The 19,576-nt window shown below is 46.8% G+C and overlaps 1 protein-coding gene across 1 annotated transcript in view; it reads right to left on the bottom strand.

Annotated features, from left to right (window-relative positions):
- SORD (sorbitol dehydrogenase) overlaps positions 1-19,576 on the bottom strand; it is a 215,843-nt gene that overhangs the window by 144,741 nt on the left and 51,526 nt on the right. Inside the window, exons 4-7 of the mRNA XM_069624711.1 lie at positions 14,869-15,028; positions 11,819-11,937; positions 5,925-5,990; positions 1,545-1,720 (exon numbers count right to left, since the gene is read on the bottom strand). Coding sequence (XP_069480812.1) covers positions 1,545-1,720; positions 5,925-5,990; positions 11,819-11,937; positions 14,869-15,028 — 521 coding nt within the window. The remainder of the gene's footprint in view (positions 1-1,544; positions 1,721-5,924; positions 5,991-11,818; positions 11,938-14,868; positions 15,029-19,576) is intronic.

Here is a 19,576-nt window from a genome sequence, read left to right as displayed (position 1 = left end):
CATGGCGACGTCTGAGATGTGAGGAGAGAAAGAGAGAGTGGAGTCAAAGATTACACCAAGGTATTTTGCCTCGCGGGAAGGGGAAGGAAGAGGGCCCAAGGTGGGCGGCCAGCATGAGAGAGGAAAGCGGGCGCAGAGGTCCCAAAGAGACTTCTTAGTGGCATTAAGGGCGCGAAAGTTGGAGGCGCACCTATGCCTATGCAGCTGCCTATGTTAAGGAGAATGCAGCCCTCGCTGCACAGAGAATGATGCAAAGGACTCTGTGGGTGTACACCTGTGCAACAGAGGAGGGAATGGTGTACTACACAGAAGCTGAAGTAGCCAGAAGTGGAATGCATGTCCGCACTGAAAACTGTGAGAAGAGGCAAGTGATTGCCACCATTCCACGAAGCTGCAAGGAGTGGGCCTAGGGGGGCTCAAACAGAAGGTTAGCAAAAGGAATTGTAATGAGGTTCGGAGGGCCACGGGCAGTGAGAAGACGTTTCTCCAATAGCTAAGGAGTAACGCAGGACAACGTGGTGGCGGAAATAAGCCTGAAGATCAGTGACGATCTGGAACCCATTAGGGTGTTGGTAAACTGTGTGTAGAACGTTGCATGCTAGGCAATAGAGTCCTAGCTCCCAGTGATGTAATTTGTCTAACAATCCAGCATGTTGATGAAGAGTCATAAAAACCCTGAGCAAACTAAAATGCCAGAGATCCAACAATGCACAGTGATGAAGGAAGTCTTTAAAGTGACTTCACCTGCTGTTTTCCTTACAATGCTGCATGCAGGTAAAGAGTCTTGAATCTCGTAAATGTCATGTATCCACAACTGCTGCATGCTGGCCACGAGGTCTTAAGCCCAAACTCTTATTTCTCAGCCCCAGCGCATTGTGGGAGAATGCGTCTTAAAGCCAGGGACTGCCATTTAACAAACATGCTGGGGAAGAGAGCCATGAAGACCAGACTGCCCTCTGTTCAGAGCTGTTGCTTGCTTGCTGGGCAAGAGGATCTTAAAAACTCAAAGTGGATAAAACCGTTTTATGTCTAAAAAAATGTGTGCACTGGAAAATCTGGTATTGAATCTCAAATAAAAGTGAACTGCTTTGTTTCTCAATCATGGAAAAGTGAGTGTACACACTCAGGTAAAAGCAAAAGAGCCAAGCTTAGCACCCAAACAAACTGTTATCGGAAAAAAAAGGTTTTCTTATAGTTTCAACTGAGTGCCTTCTTTCATGTCGTCGGGTCGGTTATACCACCTGGTGTAGATTTAATACTTATTCCCGTTCTTCAGGTGTGATTTTGACTTTTCTGTAGTATAGAGCAGAAAACATGTAGCTCTTCCGATGTTTAGGACTACAATACCTATGATCGCTCACCATTGACTGTGCTGGGTAGGGCATAGCGAAGTTGTAGTTCAAAACCTCTGGAGAGCCAAAGGCTGCAGAACACTTTTATAAAGGCCATCATAGGTGGAGCGTGGGCGCCCATGTTTGTTCATTTACAGCGACAGTGGATATAGAAAGAGTAAAAGAAATCAAACTGAAAGCATAGCAACTCACATAGATGCCAGTCTGGATGCAGGGTTCGGCACCGGTGCACTCAATGGTGATCTCTGGCATGCAGCCAAGCAGCCCTTCCACCTTCTGTGCAATCTGCTTGGGGGTTTCGCTGCTGATCTGCAGGGTGAAATCTGCCCCTACTTCTTTGGCTTTTTCCAGTCGAGACGCAGATAAATCTGAGGAGAGCACAGATTGGTAAAGACAAAGCTGTCCAAATACATTCTTTTGCCCCTTTACATTTATTTTATTGGGGTTTTGTACTGTGCTACATGCATTGACATGACTTCAAACCACAGGGATTAGTGAGGGGATGGAGAGGAGAGCTTCAGCTAAGCTAGAGGGCCACATTTCAGATTCTGACAATGGCGGGAGGAAGGGAAGGGAACAGAGGAGAAACAATCTGCAAGGGATATCTAGGGGGTTATGGGGTCAGGGGGGCATTCACGGCGAACAGATTGACAAACATTTCACAGCATTGAGTCGGTGCTGCGTTTTTGATCTCCCAATGGCCTTCAGTTCGTTTCTGGGACCTTGCTTCCTTTCGTCTATCCGAAGTGATGAGAGTGTTAATGGAAGATTTCAAGCATCTTCTTAGGTCATGATCCGTTCAGGTTTCTGGGGTTCTATCGTCCTCGTCAAAGACGTACCCTGCAGGCACGAGTAATGGTGTCCTCTTATATAGACCTAGGAACCTGTTTTCAACTTTTATGAGACCCCTGTATTGTCTCTTATTTCTTTTACATAGGTTCCTGTGCTTCCTACTTTTTGTGCGTGAGCCAAAGTGTTGTCCGGTGTAAGTTATTTAGTTCAAATTTGACTGGTGCCAAACTACAATAATCAAGTCAAATTCATTGTGTGTTTTCAACAAATCCACTGGTTTTGCAGCCAGTTTGCAGTTGTGAATGCAGTTTTTTGAAGCTGGAAGAATACTCTGTATCTGCTTGAAAGCAAAACTATCTTAAGTCCATGCCACAATATCACTTAATTCGTCTTCCCTTTCTCATTTAGTTTGTAATGTTCTTTAACGTGGTATATCATTGTAGAGCAATATACCAGGTCTTCAAAGTATAGTCATTATGTTTCAATTTGATGGATTCCCTTTGAGTGGGCAGAGTTTGCAGGTTGTTATGCAAAGGACACTGTCGGACCTACCAATATTTAATCTTTCAGGTCTTTGTCTAGAACAATACGTATCTATGATCAATTCTGGCATCAGCTCTGTGTACTTGCACATAAATAGTACATGCTGTTTCTAGGGCATTACAGTCCAGCACAGGTCCAGCAGCCATGTCAAGCTGGTATTTGATTTTAGGGTAATACATACATACTGCCTTTGCTAAGATTTTTCTCGTGGTCTACTATGTCCTCATCACATAACTATACAATGATAGTCCTCGAGGGGGGATAAAAAAGCAGAGCTCACATTGGTCAAATGCGCTCCCGCTCTTCACGCGTGAGCCTGCAGTTTTCTTTTTTTGCCGTTGGGCAAATCTTAAACTCTGTTGCCAGGAACCTTTTAAAGTTTGACTAAGTAGTTTTGGGAGACCTTTACTCCATCCTAAATGCACTTGAACATAAATGTTCCATCAAAGCGGAGAACAATGGTCTTCCGTGTTTGCAAGAACTAGCCAATGGGTACGTTCTGCAAGGCAGGTAAATGTTAAAATGGCAATCAGTAAGGACGCAGTTCTATTAATGGTTGCCTGTATGCTTACTTGACCATTTGGTGTTTTGGAATAGTGCCTTTCTTATTGAAGCAGTTACTCGTTTTGAAATACATTTGCTGCTGGATTAGGTCTGTGGGTCTGTACGGTGCTGTGGGGGCCCAAGGAGATTCTCTCTCCTTGGGGGAAGTCTGAGCAATTTATGGTTTTCTTGAAATATCTGTTTATATTGTGCATTATGCCCGTCACTAGGGTATTTGCTTCCGAAAAGATGCCTACGCATACCGTTGAGTCTCACCCCCCACCCGTTTGCTCCATTTCAACTCTTTCTGTTGGATCTTCTTTCTTATCTACCCACCCACTTTTTTCTGAATTGGAAAAAACCCTCCAAAGTGAGCTCGATACAGAAGACATCAAATCATGCGCCTGTTGAATACAGTAATATTGCTACCACCTTAACACCCCCAAAAAAATCACTTGACCGAGAGTTTAGCTCTGAGCGTGCGCAGGGGAGAGAAGCTTCAGGAGAGGAAAATAGGTGTCTCTTCAGATGATAACAATGCTGACTCTGTTCTGACCTTATGTACTAATACGCCTAACATGGATCCTGAAATAGTGAATTGATGGTTGTACTTAGGGGTTATTGACACTGCAATCCAACCGATAAATACCAATGGACCTATGCTGCCTTTGGCCACTGCGTTATATTCTGTCGGAGAAAGGATGGCGAGGGTTACTGAGGAGCTGTTGATAAACCCTCCTCCACCATCGTAATCAGGGTCTGGGAGTTCCACAGATCAGTTTATGTCGCTTTATGAGCATATTACTACTGCCCCTTGGCTTCAAGTTAAGGTCAATAAATACAGGTTGAAATGAATTGCCAGGGGCTTGATATTAAATCTGTGCCATATGTGATATCACCAGTTTCATCTCTGACCTCTAATGAGCGCTTACAGAGTGGGCTACCAACATTCCCAGCTATTATCGTAAAGCAGTATTAGCATCTATATGCTCCCCGAGACTAGCTAATGTTAAAACGAAATTTGCTATTAGCCAGAGTTTGCGGGTGGGTAAATCACAGATGTCGGAGATAAAGGACAAAACTGTAAGAGGGTTTGTTATGGATCATACAAACTTTCTCATTCTCAATATCGAGAAGCCTGTGGGGCAGGAATCGATGGAAGCCGTTCGCAATAAAGTCCTGGTGAGGTTGCGTCAGAGAACGGAGCCGGGGGTCATTTGAACCTCTGACCTGAAGGTCTTACGAAGACTTAAATTGCAGGACTGGTGCTCCCAGACCAACAGGGACTGTGTTCTTGTGGGCCACAGCTTTCGAGTATGTGCTAAAAGAAGCTCTTTGAATTTGGGACTTGTGGTTGACTTGGAAGATTAGAAAGTAGTTGTGAACTTTGTACAAGTTAGCTTCAATACAAAAAAATGTGTGTGCTTGTTTGAATTGGCCTCTGACTTGGTTATCAGAATTTTCCCTTTTTAGATTTATCATTATCCCTTTACTACTTTGTTCCTTTCATGTGTCGGGATAATGTTGCCTTTTTTGTATTGTGTGATTCTATTTTTTTCATCATGCTTGTTTTTTGTTATGTTCAGTGCCCCAATGCCTACGTGCCCAATTCAGAGCTTTACAAATAATAAACTAAACTAAACTAAGCAGGCTCATCTTAAACTAGGAGCTATAGGCCTACTCCAAGAGATGCTCTTGTAGAGTGGCAGCCAATACAAGACCTGTGTGTGGCCATTTTGTGACTTCCTAAATGCGAGTTCACCAATTCTTATGAAGGCAGATTTTTGAGTTTGATTCCTGGAAGGGCTGACTCTGCCCTCCACCCTTCCATGATAAATACATTGAATATCATGAGAAACTGGGAAATAAGACCTGTAAATACAGAACTGACATCTGTGAGTAATCCACCAAGAAGCACTATTTCAACACATGACCTAAATCTAATGTATGAAGGAGTCTTGAACTCCTTACATCACCTGCTCATGGTACTAAAATGTGAGCTGGGTTGAGTCCCTCCTTATAAATCCTTTTTGGGAGATGAAACATTTTGGAGCCTGAGCATTGTTCAGACAAGGGCAATCTCAAAGCTGGGCTAATGCTACTCTGTGTTGTGGGCTCGCGTTGCAGGTTCTAATCATGGCCACAGATGGTCCAGGGTGCAGTAGCCTGGAAACCTTCCATGGTACAAGAATTGTATATCCCTACTGTGTTTGGGACCCTACAATGGCATCTTGTTTGAGAACGTTTAATTCTGCTCACAAACATTCTTTGCAGAGCAATATACAAGGGCAAGATGAGAATATTTTAAGAGACAGAAACATTTTAAGGGACTGATTGGATGGTGCAATTGATCAATCCTGTCTAAAGAATTACCAATCAATTACTTTTCTACCTATTTTGGGGAAGACCATGGAAAGTGCAACTGGACTGATGCAGACCTCTAACCAGTTTGGTGTTGAGGGTGCTGAACAGGCACTAATTATAATTGCGGGCACAATGATGTGGACAGCTCATGGGAAAATATCCACAGACACAAAACTCCAAATCCCATAACTAGCTACCAAAATGCCATGGGAATTCTTTCACTTCAAACTGGGAGCGATGACAATGCTTCATCTCGCAAATGGACCCTTTCATAATTAAAGTCAAACACCAGGGGACAATACAGCTGTCACTAAACAAATGATATCTTACCACTTATCACAATGTGGGACGCTCCCATCGCCTTAGCAACAAGAAGAGAGACCAGTCCAATAGGCCCTAAATAACACAGAACAAGGCAAGAAGAGGAATAAACATCAACCCTCATTAGTTTTAATATATTTAAAAGACATGTCTTCACTATCCTTATACAATAATCAACACCATCATGCACATTTTGTGTTTGCAGTCTGAAGGAATAAGATGTTGTAAGTGAAAACCATCAGCATAGAGTTATGAGGTGTTTGGCATATGTAACATTTGCGAGGAAATCCAAAATACCTCATTACCATTAGGTGGAAAAGCAAAAATAGGCGCTGTTTATTTATCAGTCTTAAGTCAAAGTGATCTTCCTGATGCTGTCCAGACAAACCCAAATTGATTCTCTGGTCATTACGCAACAACATGCCCTTCCATCCTGTTGCTAACTTTCACCTCGCCAGCAAAGAGCCTGATCCCACTGACCATCTCAGCTCTCACAAAAAATGCTTCCCTGTCCCAATTTGCCCACGTCATCTCATCAACATAGGTCATCTCCTGTTTAGCAGCTACCACCCGCATGCTCAAGACCTAAACATGCATATCCTCTCAAACAATGGCCACCTCAATGCAGCATAAGTGAAGATCTCCTCTCCTCATCCTCTACTCACTCCTACCAAGGGCGGTTTCTCCCAATATCCAGGTATCTCACATCTAGCCGTTTACTGCCTGTTGCTGTTGTCTCAAATTTGTCTCCCAATATTAAGGTATCTCACATCTAGCTTTTTACTGCCTGCTGCCGTTGTATCAAGTTTGGGCGCTTCTCCGACTAGCCAGGTATCTGAAACTCTGCCTTTAACGACTGCTGTTTCTTATATTTGGGTGTTTTCTCCCACTGCCCAGGTATCGCAGATATGATTTTATTTTATTTATTTATTGGATAGTTGTAAGGCACCTATACAACAAATGATGTTTCAAGATGGTTCTTTACCTACTGCTGTTGGCTCGGACTTGAGCGTTTCTCACTTGCTGCAGCGTTTGCCCTTCCCCTGCCCCTCACCCATGAACCTCTGCACAGCCTCTCCTCACTCCCATTCTCTCCCTCCCAACAACCCATCAGAAAGGCTTACACCCCCCACTTCTACAAACCATCCAGCATCCAATTCTCAAACCAGAGGAACCCTCTGGAAACCCAAACAACACAACCACCCCGCCACTACTGCAACCCCTGTGTCGCCATTCAGGAACTCTCCCTCCACCTCAGTCCCCCCTTGCTCCCATCCCCCTCCGCCTTAGCCAGAACCCCAAGGACTTATGCGCATCACATTACATCAAACACTCATACGAGGGGAGCACATCTTCACACCAAAAACCACCCCACCCCCTAACCCTGTAATCATGCGCCCTCTCCCATGAATTTCTGAACCCTCCCACTCCCCCAGCCCAACTACTAAGAAACCCCAGCGTTGCTTGGACAGCCATAACCCACCCGCACCATTCCCCACCTCTGCCTCATTCGGCCTAACATTCACTTCCATTGCAAAACCCACACCCCCTCCCACACACATGGCCTTTCCTCCGCAACCTCCGACATCCAACGCCAGAACAAACCTGACAACCCCTTTCCCCTCACTGAGCATGGCATGTCTTACCTTTTCCAGAACCATGGCTTCAACCACTTTCCCCTCAGTCCCCCTACCCTCTCTGACAAACCTCTTGCACCCAGACACAAAAAGCTCAGAGGCAGAGACCGTCCCTCACCCTCTACTCTTCATGCCTCGCCACCCCTGCTTTGGTCCGCCCACATCACCTTTCCTAGCCCCTCTGTCAGGTCCACACTGTTGCCCATCCCCCATCTCCCTCTTTGTACATGACCGGCCCCCCACAACATCTACACCTCTCCCTTCCACTGGGCACGAACCCCATACAGCACCAAGCCAGACACCACCCACCACACTGGCCCCACTCACCGCCTACCCTCTAACCTCTGATCCCTGTCATTCCTCTCATGCAAGCCAGCCACCCCCTGTTCACTCTTCCCACTCCCAATCCACCTCCCACACTCTCCACTCCCACCACCAGAATCCCTCAACCCAACCATCACCATCCCTCCAGTCACATCTATTGATCTGGTCCTACCATCCACACCGCCCCCCTGTGACCTACGCCTGCCCACTGGTCACTCTGGCCAACCAAGTCCTTCCAGCCACAGATACCTGGGGAGATACCGCCCGGCCACCTGCCATCAAGTCACCTGCCTCCTATTCAATGCCCGCTCTGTGGCCAAAAACAAACACAGCATCTTTGACCTCCTAACCTCTGACAATCCTGATCTCATCTTCACCACCGAAACATGGTTCTCAGACAATTTCAATCCAATCGCACATGAAGCATTCCCTCCCGACAACTCGCTCATCTCCCACAACAGAGCTTCCAGAGGAGGCAGAGTAGCCATGATTTACAAACGTCACATCTCCATCACACTCTCCGAAACTCAGCGCTTCACGGCTAACTGCAAATCCCTTCTAGTCAAACTCTCTCTGCTACCAACTCTCTCACACAGCTTCTTACCCATCTACAGGCCACGTGAATATGACAGACATTTCTCCAACAGCCTCTGTGACTCACTAGCAACCACACTAGTTAATCACCCAGCACTCACCCTACTGGGGGACTTTAGTATGCCCAACAACTCCATGACTCAACCCCTGTTCGACAGTCGAGAAGCACTCAACCTTTCCCAGCATACCACAGCAGCCATCCACATTGCAGGCCACACCCTTGGTGTGATTTTCAGCTCCTCCAACCTCGTTTTAGCCTCCACCCCTAAACCCCTCATCTGGACAGATCACTCAGCCATACCTTTCTCTTTCTGCACACCACCCCCGCCTCCCAAGGCCCCCATGTCCCTCCACATGATCTAAAATACTAGAACATGGTCAAGGTACTACCTGACCTGGCTGTAGCGATGCTACGCACCCTCACTGCACTCCCGGCCACAAATAGACCCATACCTATGAAGTTCTTTGACTCCTGCTTTAACGACTCGCTCCTTCCTCTCACCCCCTCCAACTCCGCTACCTCCTGTGAAGGACAAACCCACAATTGGTCCACCCCCCACTGAAGACATTCAAAACCCCAAATCGCTCCCTGGAGAGCAAATGGCGAGCGATTCATCAAACTACTATCCAGCAGCAGACCCTCCGGGTCCCCCCTTGACCATTGTTCCACCTCTATCCTCAAAGAAAATCTTCACCTACACCTGTGCAGGAGAACTGGCGAGGTCCATACTCAATGACTCCCTCACTTCCGGCATCTTCCCAGAACCCTTCAAAATAGCGCATGTGACACACCTTCTAAAGAAAGCAAGCCTCAACCCTCTCCAACCAATCAATTATAGGCCCATCTCCAACACCGGATTCTTGGCAAAGCTCATCGACCGCTCTGCATGCTCTCAGATCAACCTTTTAGTGGAATCCAACAACCTCTTAGACCCTGCACAATCAGGCTTCTGTGAGCGCACCGAAACAGAAACCACACTGATCTCGATCTGGGATGACCTCAAAGTCTCTGCAGACTCTTCTTGACCTCTCGGGCACCGTTTGAGACCATTAACCACACGATCCTCCATGAAAGACTACACTCTCTAGGAATCCAAAATACGGCACTAAAGTGGATTGCTTCATTCCTTAACAACAGACAGCAAATCACTTTCCTCTGCCCTTTCCTCGCCACTGCACGGCCATTAAACACTGGAGTACCCCAAGGTGCCTGTCTCTCGCCTCTCCTCTTCAACCTGTACATGGCCCTGCTGCAAGGGATCATTCGCTCGCACAACCTCACCTGCTATAACTATGCCTACGACACACAAATCATCCTGAGAATTCACAAATCAAGCAACGACCCTTGCCCTGACCTAGTAGCATGTCTCACAGATATTGACTTATAGATGACAAGCAACCACCTCCTTCTGAACCCAGGGAAAAGAGATATCATGGTGTGCGGCAATACAGCTCCATTCCCGCAACCGTTCACATGGCCACTCTCCCTCTGAATTCTCCCTACTTCCACCACTGTCAAAAACCTTGGCTTCACAATGGACTCGATCTAAGCCTGTCTCACCATATCAATAATGTATCCAAATCCTGTCACTAACACCGTAGGCTTCTGAGGCGCATCTTCCTTTACCTCACCTACCCTAATAGACTGGCTGCAATTATGTCCATTGTCATGTCCAGACTTGACTATGTGCACTCCATCAACCTGGGTGCACCGGCCTACCGACTTAAACTCCAAAGAGTCCAAAACATGGCTGTCGGGCTCCTTCTTGCACTGGGACGAAGGGACCACATTTCACCAGCTCTCCGTACCATTCACTGGCTCCCAATTGAACAAGGGCCACTTTTAAAATCCTGTGCTTTACTTAACGAGCAGTGCACAAAGCCGTCCCCATATACCTAGAAGAAATTACTATGCCTTCCCTCCCAACCTGCACCCTAAGGTCAAGCATGGCCCTCCTCGTAGTGGTTCCTGCCTCCAATTCTGCCAGGATTACAGGGGCCGCCTACTCAATCCTGGCGCCAACACTGTGGAACTCACTGCCTCCCCACATTCAAGATAGCCAAGACTATATGGCTTTTTCGGAAAGCACTGAAAACCTGGCTCTGTCCCTATACCATGTAAGAGACCACTTTGAGCCACTCGACCCACCACCAATGGCCAGAAATTGGCTGGAATGGCATCAACATGGGAAGTTAAGACTAGTCAGGTCAGGGAAGCCAACTCTAGGGATCAGTCTATTTCAACGATAGGTGGCTAACAATGGCCTAGCTGCTCCCTTCCGCCAATAAGCTGACCATTCTATCCCCTAACCACGCTACAATCTTAATGCCCACAACTCCAAACCCCAGACATAACAACACTTATGCTATAACCGGGCCTGCTCATTGGCCCTGACCAGGCATGCACCATGCTCTAAAACCAGGAGATGCCTATCTGTATCCATCGACCTGGAAACTAATATCCTGACTCCAAACTAGAGCCCTGGTTTGCTGGAATTATTCTTGGAACTGCTGAACACTGAACTCCTGGATTGTGTATACTACATTTTACATTTCCCAAGTGGTGCCCTCGTTCCATTTGGGGCAGAACTCCCTTTTGACTTCCCTTCCTTTCTGAACATTTCCTTCCCCCCTCTGTTAGTCACACCCTCATGCCGTTCGGGACAGAATCCCCCTCGCACCCCCAACTGTTCTCCTGTGTTTCCTTTCTCTTCCTTATGCCTCCTTTCCATCACGAGAACTACATTGTTCACCTGTCTCTCGTCCAGGTAGGGTGCTATTATCGCTTCTAGATAATTAGCCCATTTTGTTGGTGACCTTTACTAAAGGTGTCCTTCTGTCTCTTGCAGCCTGGGAGGGAACAATACAACTCCCTTCCTGACCTATCAGCTGAGCCCTCAGTACCTGTTTTCATGTTCCGGGTACTGTGCTCTCAGGAGGAAGTTCATAGATACCATGATCCTGACCCATCTCAAAGGCTGCAAGTGTGAGAGTGAGTATCTGCTAGAGTTACCTGTACAGTGGTATGGAAATGGCCTGGTTTCTGTGGGTAGCCTCAGGTCCGCAGTATGTACACCGCAGGCAGAATTCTGGATTATTTTTCTAATACATTGTTCCGATCTCTTGCTTTGCAACATCTCGGTGTGCCTCTTTTCTCCTGTTTCTTTGTTCTTATTTGCCTTGTATGTTCTTCCTTTTTTCTCTCTCCTGCTGCATGCGCTTGCCTGTCCCTTTACATCAATTTAGCAGTACCAAAACCTAGCCTGTGTGCCCCTGTGAACCTCTTGACAACTGTATTTGTCCACTGGGATCATTTAAATAGAATTGTATTCATGATTGTTGCAGTACCTGCTCCGCAGATAAAAACTCTGCTTCCAAGAGTTACTCCTGCTCTTCTGCAAGCATGGATCCCAACGGAGAGTGGCTCGATAAGAGCGCCTTCTTCGAACGTGACGTTATCAGGCAGTCTGCAACAGAAGATCATTAGTATTAAAATAAACTGTAGTTTGTTTATTGTCAATTGTAGCTTCTCTTAAAAATGCACAAATGTATTTCTCTCTAAAGTCTCCCCTCTGTTCATATATGGTACAGTGCCAATTCTCACAGTAGTTTCTCTGACTTACCCTGAAACATGGAATGGGCTATTAGATGGATAAACATGTTATGAGTTACTATGACTTAATCCTGACTTTAGTAACTTCTTTGTAAATCTTGTGTCAAACAGCATTGTATTGTAGTCACCTATTCACTATGCATACTCTATTCTCTATACCACCACTCACATAGAGTAAAGCTGTACCCCTTGATCAATTCGGCCTAGCTGCTCACATACAAACACTACCCCATGAACACCTCATCACTCTAATAAAACGCAGCTATACCCTATGAAAAATCGGCCTAGCTGCACACATAAGCATCCGACAGGCCTAACGCAGCCAGAACCCAGCCTCGGTGTTCACCCGCCTAACTGCACACATTCAACCGATATCAATACACCACACCTAGTGCTAGGATGAGCTTCCACCAGGCAATTACATCAGCTGCACACATAACTGGTGCACCCAAGCATCCTACTCTCTTGACTGACCTGGACTAGGGTCCTCGAGGGCGTTCAACCTACCAGCGCTTTGGGGTCATACCAATGATATATAGAGCGCTATATAAATGCCAAATAACATAACATAAATTGAATAGTCCTCTCCAGGTTTAAGTGAGGAGTGTCACTCATAGTAGCTTCTTTGTGAATTGGCTCAACCCTCTTTTACTGCCCAGTTGCACCGTTTGTGTAGGATGGGGTCAAAACGAATGGTCCAAGTCTTCCCAAGGCCAATTCAACATTCAATTCTACTATGAAGAAAAATGCCAGTGATACAGAATACTAACTGTCCATATTCCACGAAATTGCAAATCACAGAGTGTTACTGTGACCATATAGAACTTCGGTTCCCAAGGGCGTTCAACCTACCAGCGCCTTCAGACCATACCAATGGTACATAAGGCGCTATATAAGTGCAAAATAACACAACATAATATAACATGCAACCCGTAGGTGACTTGACCTAAACTACATTGAATGGCAGTGCCCCGTTTGACCCCCTACCAGTCTATCGCATGCGTCTTGTTTCCTCGCCGAACACTTAAAGGCATGGTCTAGTAAAAAATTGTATTTAAAAAAAAAATAGGCAACATAAAAAGAAAATACTAGCATTCTCTTTTTTAAAACTTCCTATGTAAAATTTTGAGCTATTCAAGCTCAAAATTCGCAAAAGCAAGCACATGGGCGCATCCATTTTGTGAAATGGATGCCCTCCTGTGCTGGCTTTTTGCTTTTGCGGCACTAATGAAGGAAAAGCCAGCCAGCTGTAGTAAACAAAAACTACCGCTGGGTGGCTTTCCCTTCATTAGTGCTGTACGCGGAGGACGGAGACTGGAGACCAGAGCAGGAAAGCTGCAGCTGAATCTCGGTAAGTGCTATTTATTTTTTTTTAAAATAAGCACTAGCTGCGGTTTTTTTTCTAGGTTTTCCGGGCTGGAGGAGCCCGGAAAACTTAGAAATAAAACTGCAGCTTTAAAAACGTTGTATTTATGTTTGCGGTCGCTTCAAAAGCGACCGCAAACATAAATACAACGTTATTGTGTTGGAAAACGCTGTGGTTTTTCTTTCCAAGTTTCTCAGGCTCCTCCGGCTCGGAGGAGCCTGAGAAACTCGGAAAGAAAAACCGCAGCGTTTTCCAATACAACCGCGTTGTGTTTCTGCCTGCTGTGGCTATCACTTTGGGTCTCCGGTGCTCCTAGGAGCACCGGAGACCCAAAGTGAAAGCCACAGCAGGCAGAAACACAACGCAGTTGTGTTTACATGCCGCGTAGTGTTTCTGCCTACAGCTGATTTCCCATTTGGGGCTCTCGGAGAGCCCCAAATGGGAAATGCTAAATGCTGCGTTGTTTCTGCCTAAATCTGCTTTCCCATTTGGGTCTCTCCGAGCCGGAGGAGCCTGAGAAACTTGGAAAGAAAAACTGCAGCGTTTTCCAACACAATAACGTTGTATTTATGTTTGCGGTCGCTTCAAAAGCGACCGCAAACATAAATACGTTTTTAAAGCTGCAGTTTTATTTCTAGGTTTTCCGGGCTCCTCCGGCCCGGAAAACTTAGAAAAAAAAACGCAGCTAGTGCTTATTTTTTAAAAAAAATAAATAGCACTTACCGAGATTCAGCTGCAGCTTTCCTGCTCTGGTCTCCGGTCCCCGTCCTCCGCGTACAGCACTAATGAAGGGAAAGCCACCCAGCGGTAGCTTTTGTTTACTACAGCTGGCTGGCTTTTCCTTCATTAGTGCCGCAAAAGCAAAAGCCAGCACAGGAGGGCATCCATTTCACAAAATGGATGCGCCCATGTGCTTGCTTTTGCGAAATTTGAAACTTGAATAGCTCAACATTTTACATAGGAAGTTTTAAAAAAGAGAATGCTAGTATTTTTTTTTATGTTGCCTATCTATTTTTTAAATAAAATGTTTTACTAGACCATGCCTTTAACTCTGCAAATGGACTGTTGGCGTCTCCGTGTCAATGTATAAACTATTAGGAACATGTGTAAGTGCAAACTCTCTTTGGTTCAGATATAGCATAAGTGAATGCCACGCTGACAGGAGCAGTGGTTCTTAATATTTTGCCCACTATCCTCGCTACTACACATTTCCCAATTTCTGGGCCCTGTCTCCAGCAGCCAACACACTTCCAGGTCCCCCCAGACTTCTCGGCTGCAATGGGCTTCTGATTTCTCCCATCGGCAGCAGGTGAGAAAGTCGTTCTCCACTGCTGCTGTCAATGTAAACCTCTTGCCTGCGCGAGAAAAGAGCAAGCAATGCAGCATGCAATCATTGTTTACAAAATGAATACAACATACTTGTAGCAGAAGTTTGCATTATGAGTGTAATATCGACATAAGTTCCCATCATCTGGCGGTGTGGCACAAAAGAAGATTGTGGGGGACAAGTTGTAGCGTCCAGTTTTGCAGAACTCGTCATTCTCCCGTGGGACGCCTGGTTCCACAGCAACCCTGTCACCTGAAACCGAGCGAAGACATAACATTGTGTTTAGTCTGTAAAGCCACGTAGGGGCGATGCCCCATCTGACTGAAAGATATAGTACTCAAATATGAGATGGCCGACAAGTGGAGGCAGGGACATCTCAGTATATGGCCCAAGGTTCTGGAAACAACTCCAGGTAATGACAGAAGTAAACATCACCTAAAAGACACTTTCCCATACAATTACAAACCTAACGTTCCTTTGCAATATCGGGCAAGCCCAATCTGAATGAGAGCCTTTGAAACTGCTCAAAATAAGCCTAGGGTAACCAGACAGGCAGCATACAGCACTAAAGAAACAGTCTATTACCATAATGCCCTGTTCACAATGTTCTGCCTTTGACTGCTCAGTGCATAGCTACAGAGCAGCCCATGTTCTTTTCCTCTCCTCTATAAATACATCTTACTGATAATAACTGTCTAAAAATGCTATGATAACAGTAGTTTAATAGCCGCCATCTTTTCAGGTCACCCGAATGCAAGTAAAATGGTTGCAAAGAGTTCTGAAAATAAGTGTCCCCGCGAAATCATACAATAGTACAGAGCAAGCAGCAGGATTAACTACACTAAAGGCTCAGAGATTTGATGGGGTTACCGTGAGGAGACCGTCAGTGAGTGCAGGGAGCCAGCAGGGCTAGGGAGACGAAGATAGGGGTGCCAGAGGACAGAGCCTGGTTGCTGCCCCCTGCTCCGGTGGGAGCTTGAGCTAGTCATTCTACAGGCAATGGAAAAGCTATTGCACCGCGGCCTGGCCTCGCCTACCCTTACTGCACGCTGCGCTGCAACACCTCGGCCTGGCCTTGTCTACCCTTACTGCACACTGCGCTGCAACAACTCGGCCTGGCCTCGCATACCCTTACTGCACGCTGCGCTGCAACACCTCAGCCTGGCCTTGTCTACCCTTTCTGCACGCTGCGCTGCAACACCTCGGCCTGGCCTCGCCTACCCTTACTGCACACTGCGCTGCAACACCTCAGCCTGGCCTTGTCTACCCTTACTGCACGCTGCACTGCAACACCTCAGCCTGGCCTTGTCTACCCTTACTGTGAGCTGAAACACCTCAGCCTGGCCTCGTCTACCCTTACTGCATGCTGCGCTGCAACACCTCAGCCTGGCCTCGCCTAACCTTACTGCACACTGCGCTGCAACACCTCAGCCTGGCCTTGTCTACGCTTACTGCAGGCTGCGCTGCAACACCTCAGCCTGGCCTCGGCTACCCTTACTGTGAGCTGAAACACCTCAGCCTGGCCTCGTCTACCCTTACTGCAAGCTGTGCTGCAACACCTCGACCTGGCCTTGTCTACCCTTACTGCACGCTGCGCTGCAACACCTCAGCCTGGCCTTGTCTACCCTTACAGCTCGCTGCGCTGCAACACCTCAGCCTGGCCTCGTCTACCCTTACTTTGAGCTGAAACACCTCAGCCTAGCCTCATCTACGCTTTCTGCACACTGAGCTGCAACACCTCGGCCTGGCCTCGTCTACCCTTACTGTGAGCTGAAACACCTCAGCCTGGCCTCGTCTACCCTTACTGCATGCTGCGCTGCAACACCTCGGCCTGGCCTCGCCTACCCTTACTGCACGCTGCGTTGCAACACCTCTGCCTGGCCTTGTCTACCCTTACAGCACGCTGCGTTGCAACACCTCTGCCTGGCCTTGTCTACCCTTACAGCACGCTGCGCTGCAACACCTCAGCCTGGCCTCGTCTACCCTTACTTTGAGCTGAAACACCTTAGCCTAGCCTCGTCTACGCTTTCTGCACACTGAGCTGCAACACCTCGGCCTGGCCTCGTCTACCCTTACTTTGAGCTGAAACACCTCAGCCTAGCCTCGTCTACGCTTTCTGCACGCGGCGCTGCAACACCTCGGCCTGGCCTCGCCTACCCTTACTGCACTCTACGCTGCAACTTTAGAGCCCTCCCTTTAACTCTGCTATTGATGTAAGCGACTTACGTTTTAAAGAGACTGTTGTGTAGTGTGATTTGAGTTTTGATGTATAGTGGATTGGGCGTTTCGGGGAAATCTATAATTTACAGTGATTTTAATAACCAAAAACGTTGAATTGCCCTTTTCAATGGGACTTTCCCCATGTTACAACATTTTTGTAAATCAGGCCCTACGTTTTTATAAGAGAGATTCTTAACAATGTTTTACTGTCCATTAATTTTCTGATTTCATTATCAGAGTGTGTAATGTTTGGCATGCGTTTCCACATGCTTTGATGTGTCCGTGTCATGTTGATACATATGTTTTCTGAACAAAGGGTAACATGTCACTTTCTACATCTGTGTTCCACTTACATGCATGTTTATGTATGTTCATGTGTTGTGCAACTGCCTGAATTGGGCGTTTCATTCGTATTGTAAGACCGTTTTTTGGATGTGTTCGTGCATACATACTTAATTTTCATATGTGATTCCGCAGGTGTGTGCTTTTCATATGTTGTGTGTTTTCGGCTTATTGTGAGCACTGGCGATTTATGGAATGTCAGTAAGGCCATACCATGTGCCATTTTCCATTTCAACTTCATTATTCAGATTTTCCGTTTTGTTCCATGCATTGGTGTGCTTTTCGTATATTGCGTGCATTAACTACACCCGCTTTTGCCCCCTTTGAAAAATAGAAACACCAGGTCTTCCTTCATTGACTAACTTCTTGGTAAAATATTGGTGTAATGGAAAGGACAGCCCTTGCCTTAACCACACAACTTCTGACCCCACAGCTGGACAGAGTAAGAGACTTCTACACTGCAGACAAGTATGCCTGGATACTTGACAAGGCTCATCCTATGCTTGAACTAAGTGGACATGTGACACACAAAAACAGGGCTGAATTATCGAAAAGGCACACTAGGTACGTGCCTAGGGCCCCCCCCCAAGGTAAGAGGGCCCGAGGTTTCCAACCCATACTCTCCCTTTGTTGCTTGGCATTGCTGCCGCAGCACCATCTAGACGAGGCTTCCTTTCATTATGAAGGAGAGCTTGTGGCAGCTGCAATACTGCTGCAACAATGTCAAACAACAATTAATGGGTACACTAGGTACAAGAAAGGTTGTACAATGTCAGGAGGGAAGACATTCTACAGAAAATATGCAAGGGTTCACCTTGGTAGAATACTCAAGAGCGCTACTTGCTGAGTGCATGTGGAAGCTGAAATGAACACTTTATTGAGTTTGGATTTCTCTATTAACAATAGAATAATTCAATAAAACACACAATAAATAATAGCTAACATGACACGCTATTCAGGCCAATATCCCTCCTTAAAAGAGCTGAGAGACAAAATGATATGGGTTGTACAGAAAAGCAGTGTCATTCCAATTCATTATAAAAAGGAGTGCATCTCGATAAAACCTAATATTATTACCTTTAAAATAATGTTAAACATTCCCTACCTAGGTCTGAATTACGTGTACAAAGCAATACAAAATGACCCAGATTCTCCACCATTCCAGTATTGCAATGACATTTCCTGTCCAGCATGTGAAAGCAAAAAACAGCTTGTATTTTTCTTTTTTCTATTAGCACCAGGGCAAATCCTGCAACAAATCAGCTTCCTCGGATCACAGGCTGAATCTCACGATCCAAGCACGCATTCTAGGCAAGTTCGGAGCTGTGAGCGGCTGGCTCCCACGCCCATTTCCCCCCACCTCCCTCTCACTCGCCCTCCCTCCACCCCATCCGCCACTTCGTCCCACACCACTTCCCTGATTCTTCTGTCGACGGCGCCACAGTCGCCGATGATTTTGCATCCCGGGCTGCTATGGAAATGAAGAGGAGCCCCACCGCCCATTTCCATGGCAGCCATCTTAGGTAACTTTCTGTTTGAATGAACAGCACGCTGTGGCCCATTCATTCTAACAAATATATTTCTATCAGCACCCCGGATTAAAAAATCCAGGGTGCTAATAGCAATAACAGCTTTGCCGGTGGGCCTTGTGGCGTTGCCCCGTAAGGGCTGCGCACGCGGCGGCGTGACGTTGCACGTCGCCGCGTGCGGCTTAAATAAACGGGGCGTTCCCGGAACCGCAGAGCGACCGGGGAGCCCGAACCTAACGGACGTGTGCGTCTGAGCTCTGTTGGGTTGGGGGCTCACGGGCACGCCTGGGGGGGCCAAGGACAGACCCCCAACAGTGGCGACGAGTGATGTCGGATGCCCGGGCCCGGCGGTGAAAGGCGTCCGGAATTTTTGCTGAAACGATCGGAACGTTCACGGATGTTTCGTTTCATGCCGTGGCTGCGGACCGCACACGCGGCTGGCGGCCATTTTGTAGACAAGGCCGCGGAACTTCTCGGAGCTCCGGTTCGGACCGAGAAGGTGATCCGGGTCTAATTTTTGGATCTTGTGGGTGCTGAGGACATGATCCACACGCCCATGCCCATTTTGTGAATTTTCATTAAATTTTGGGATCGCTACGTCGAGTGTTAGCCAGGACAAGGGCTATAATGGCAGGGCCTGCTTAGCCTAGTCCATCCACGTGGCTCAATTTTTGGGACCTCTACACAGCAGTGCTTTGCTGCAAGGTGG

This window comes from Ambystoma mexicanum, chromosome 11 (genome assembly GCF_040938575.1).
Source record: "Ambystoma mexicanum isolate Mex_15411 chromosome 11, UKY_AmexF1_1, whole genome shotgun sequence".
Classification (NCBI taxonomy): Eukaryota; Metazoa; Chordata; class Amphibia; order Caudata; family Ambystomatidae; genus Ambystoma; species Ambystoma mexicanum.
This window is presented reverse-complemented; position numbering and strand designations above follow the sequence as displayed.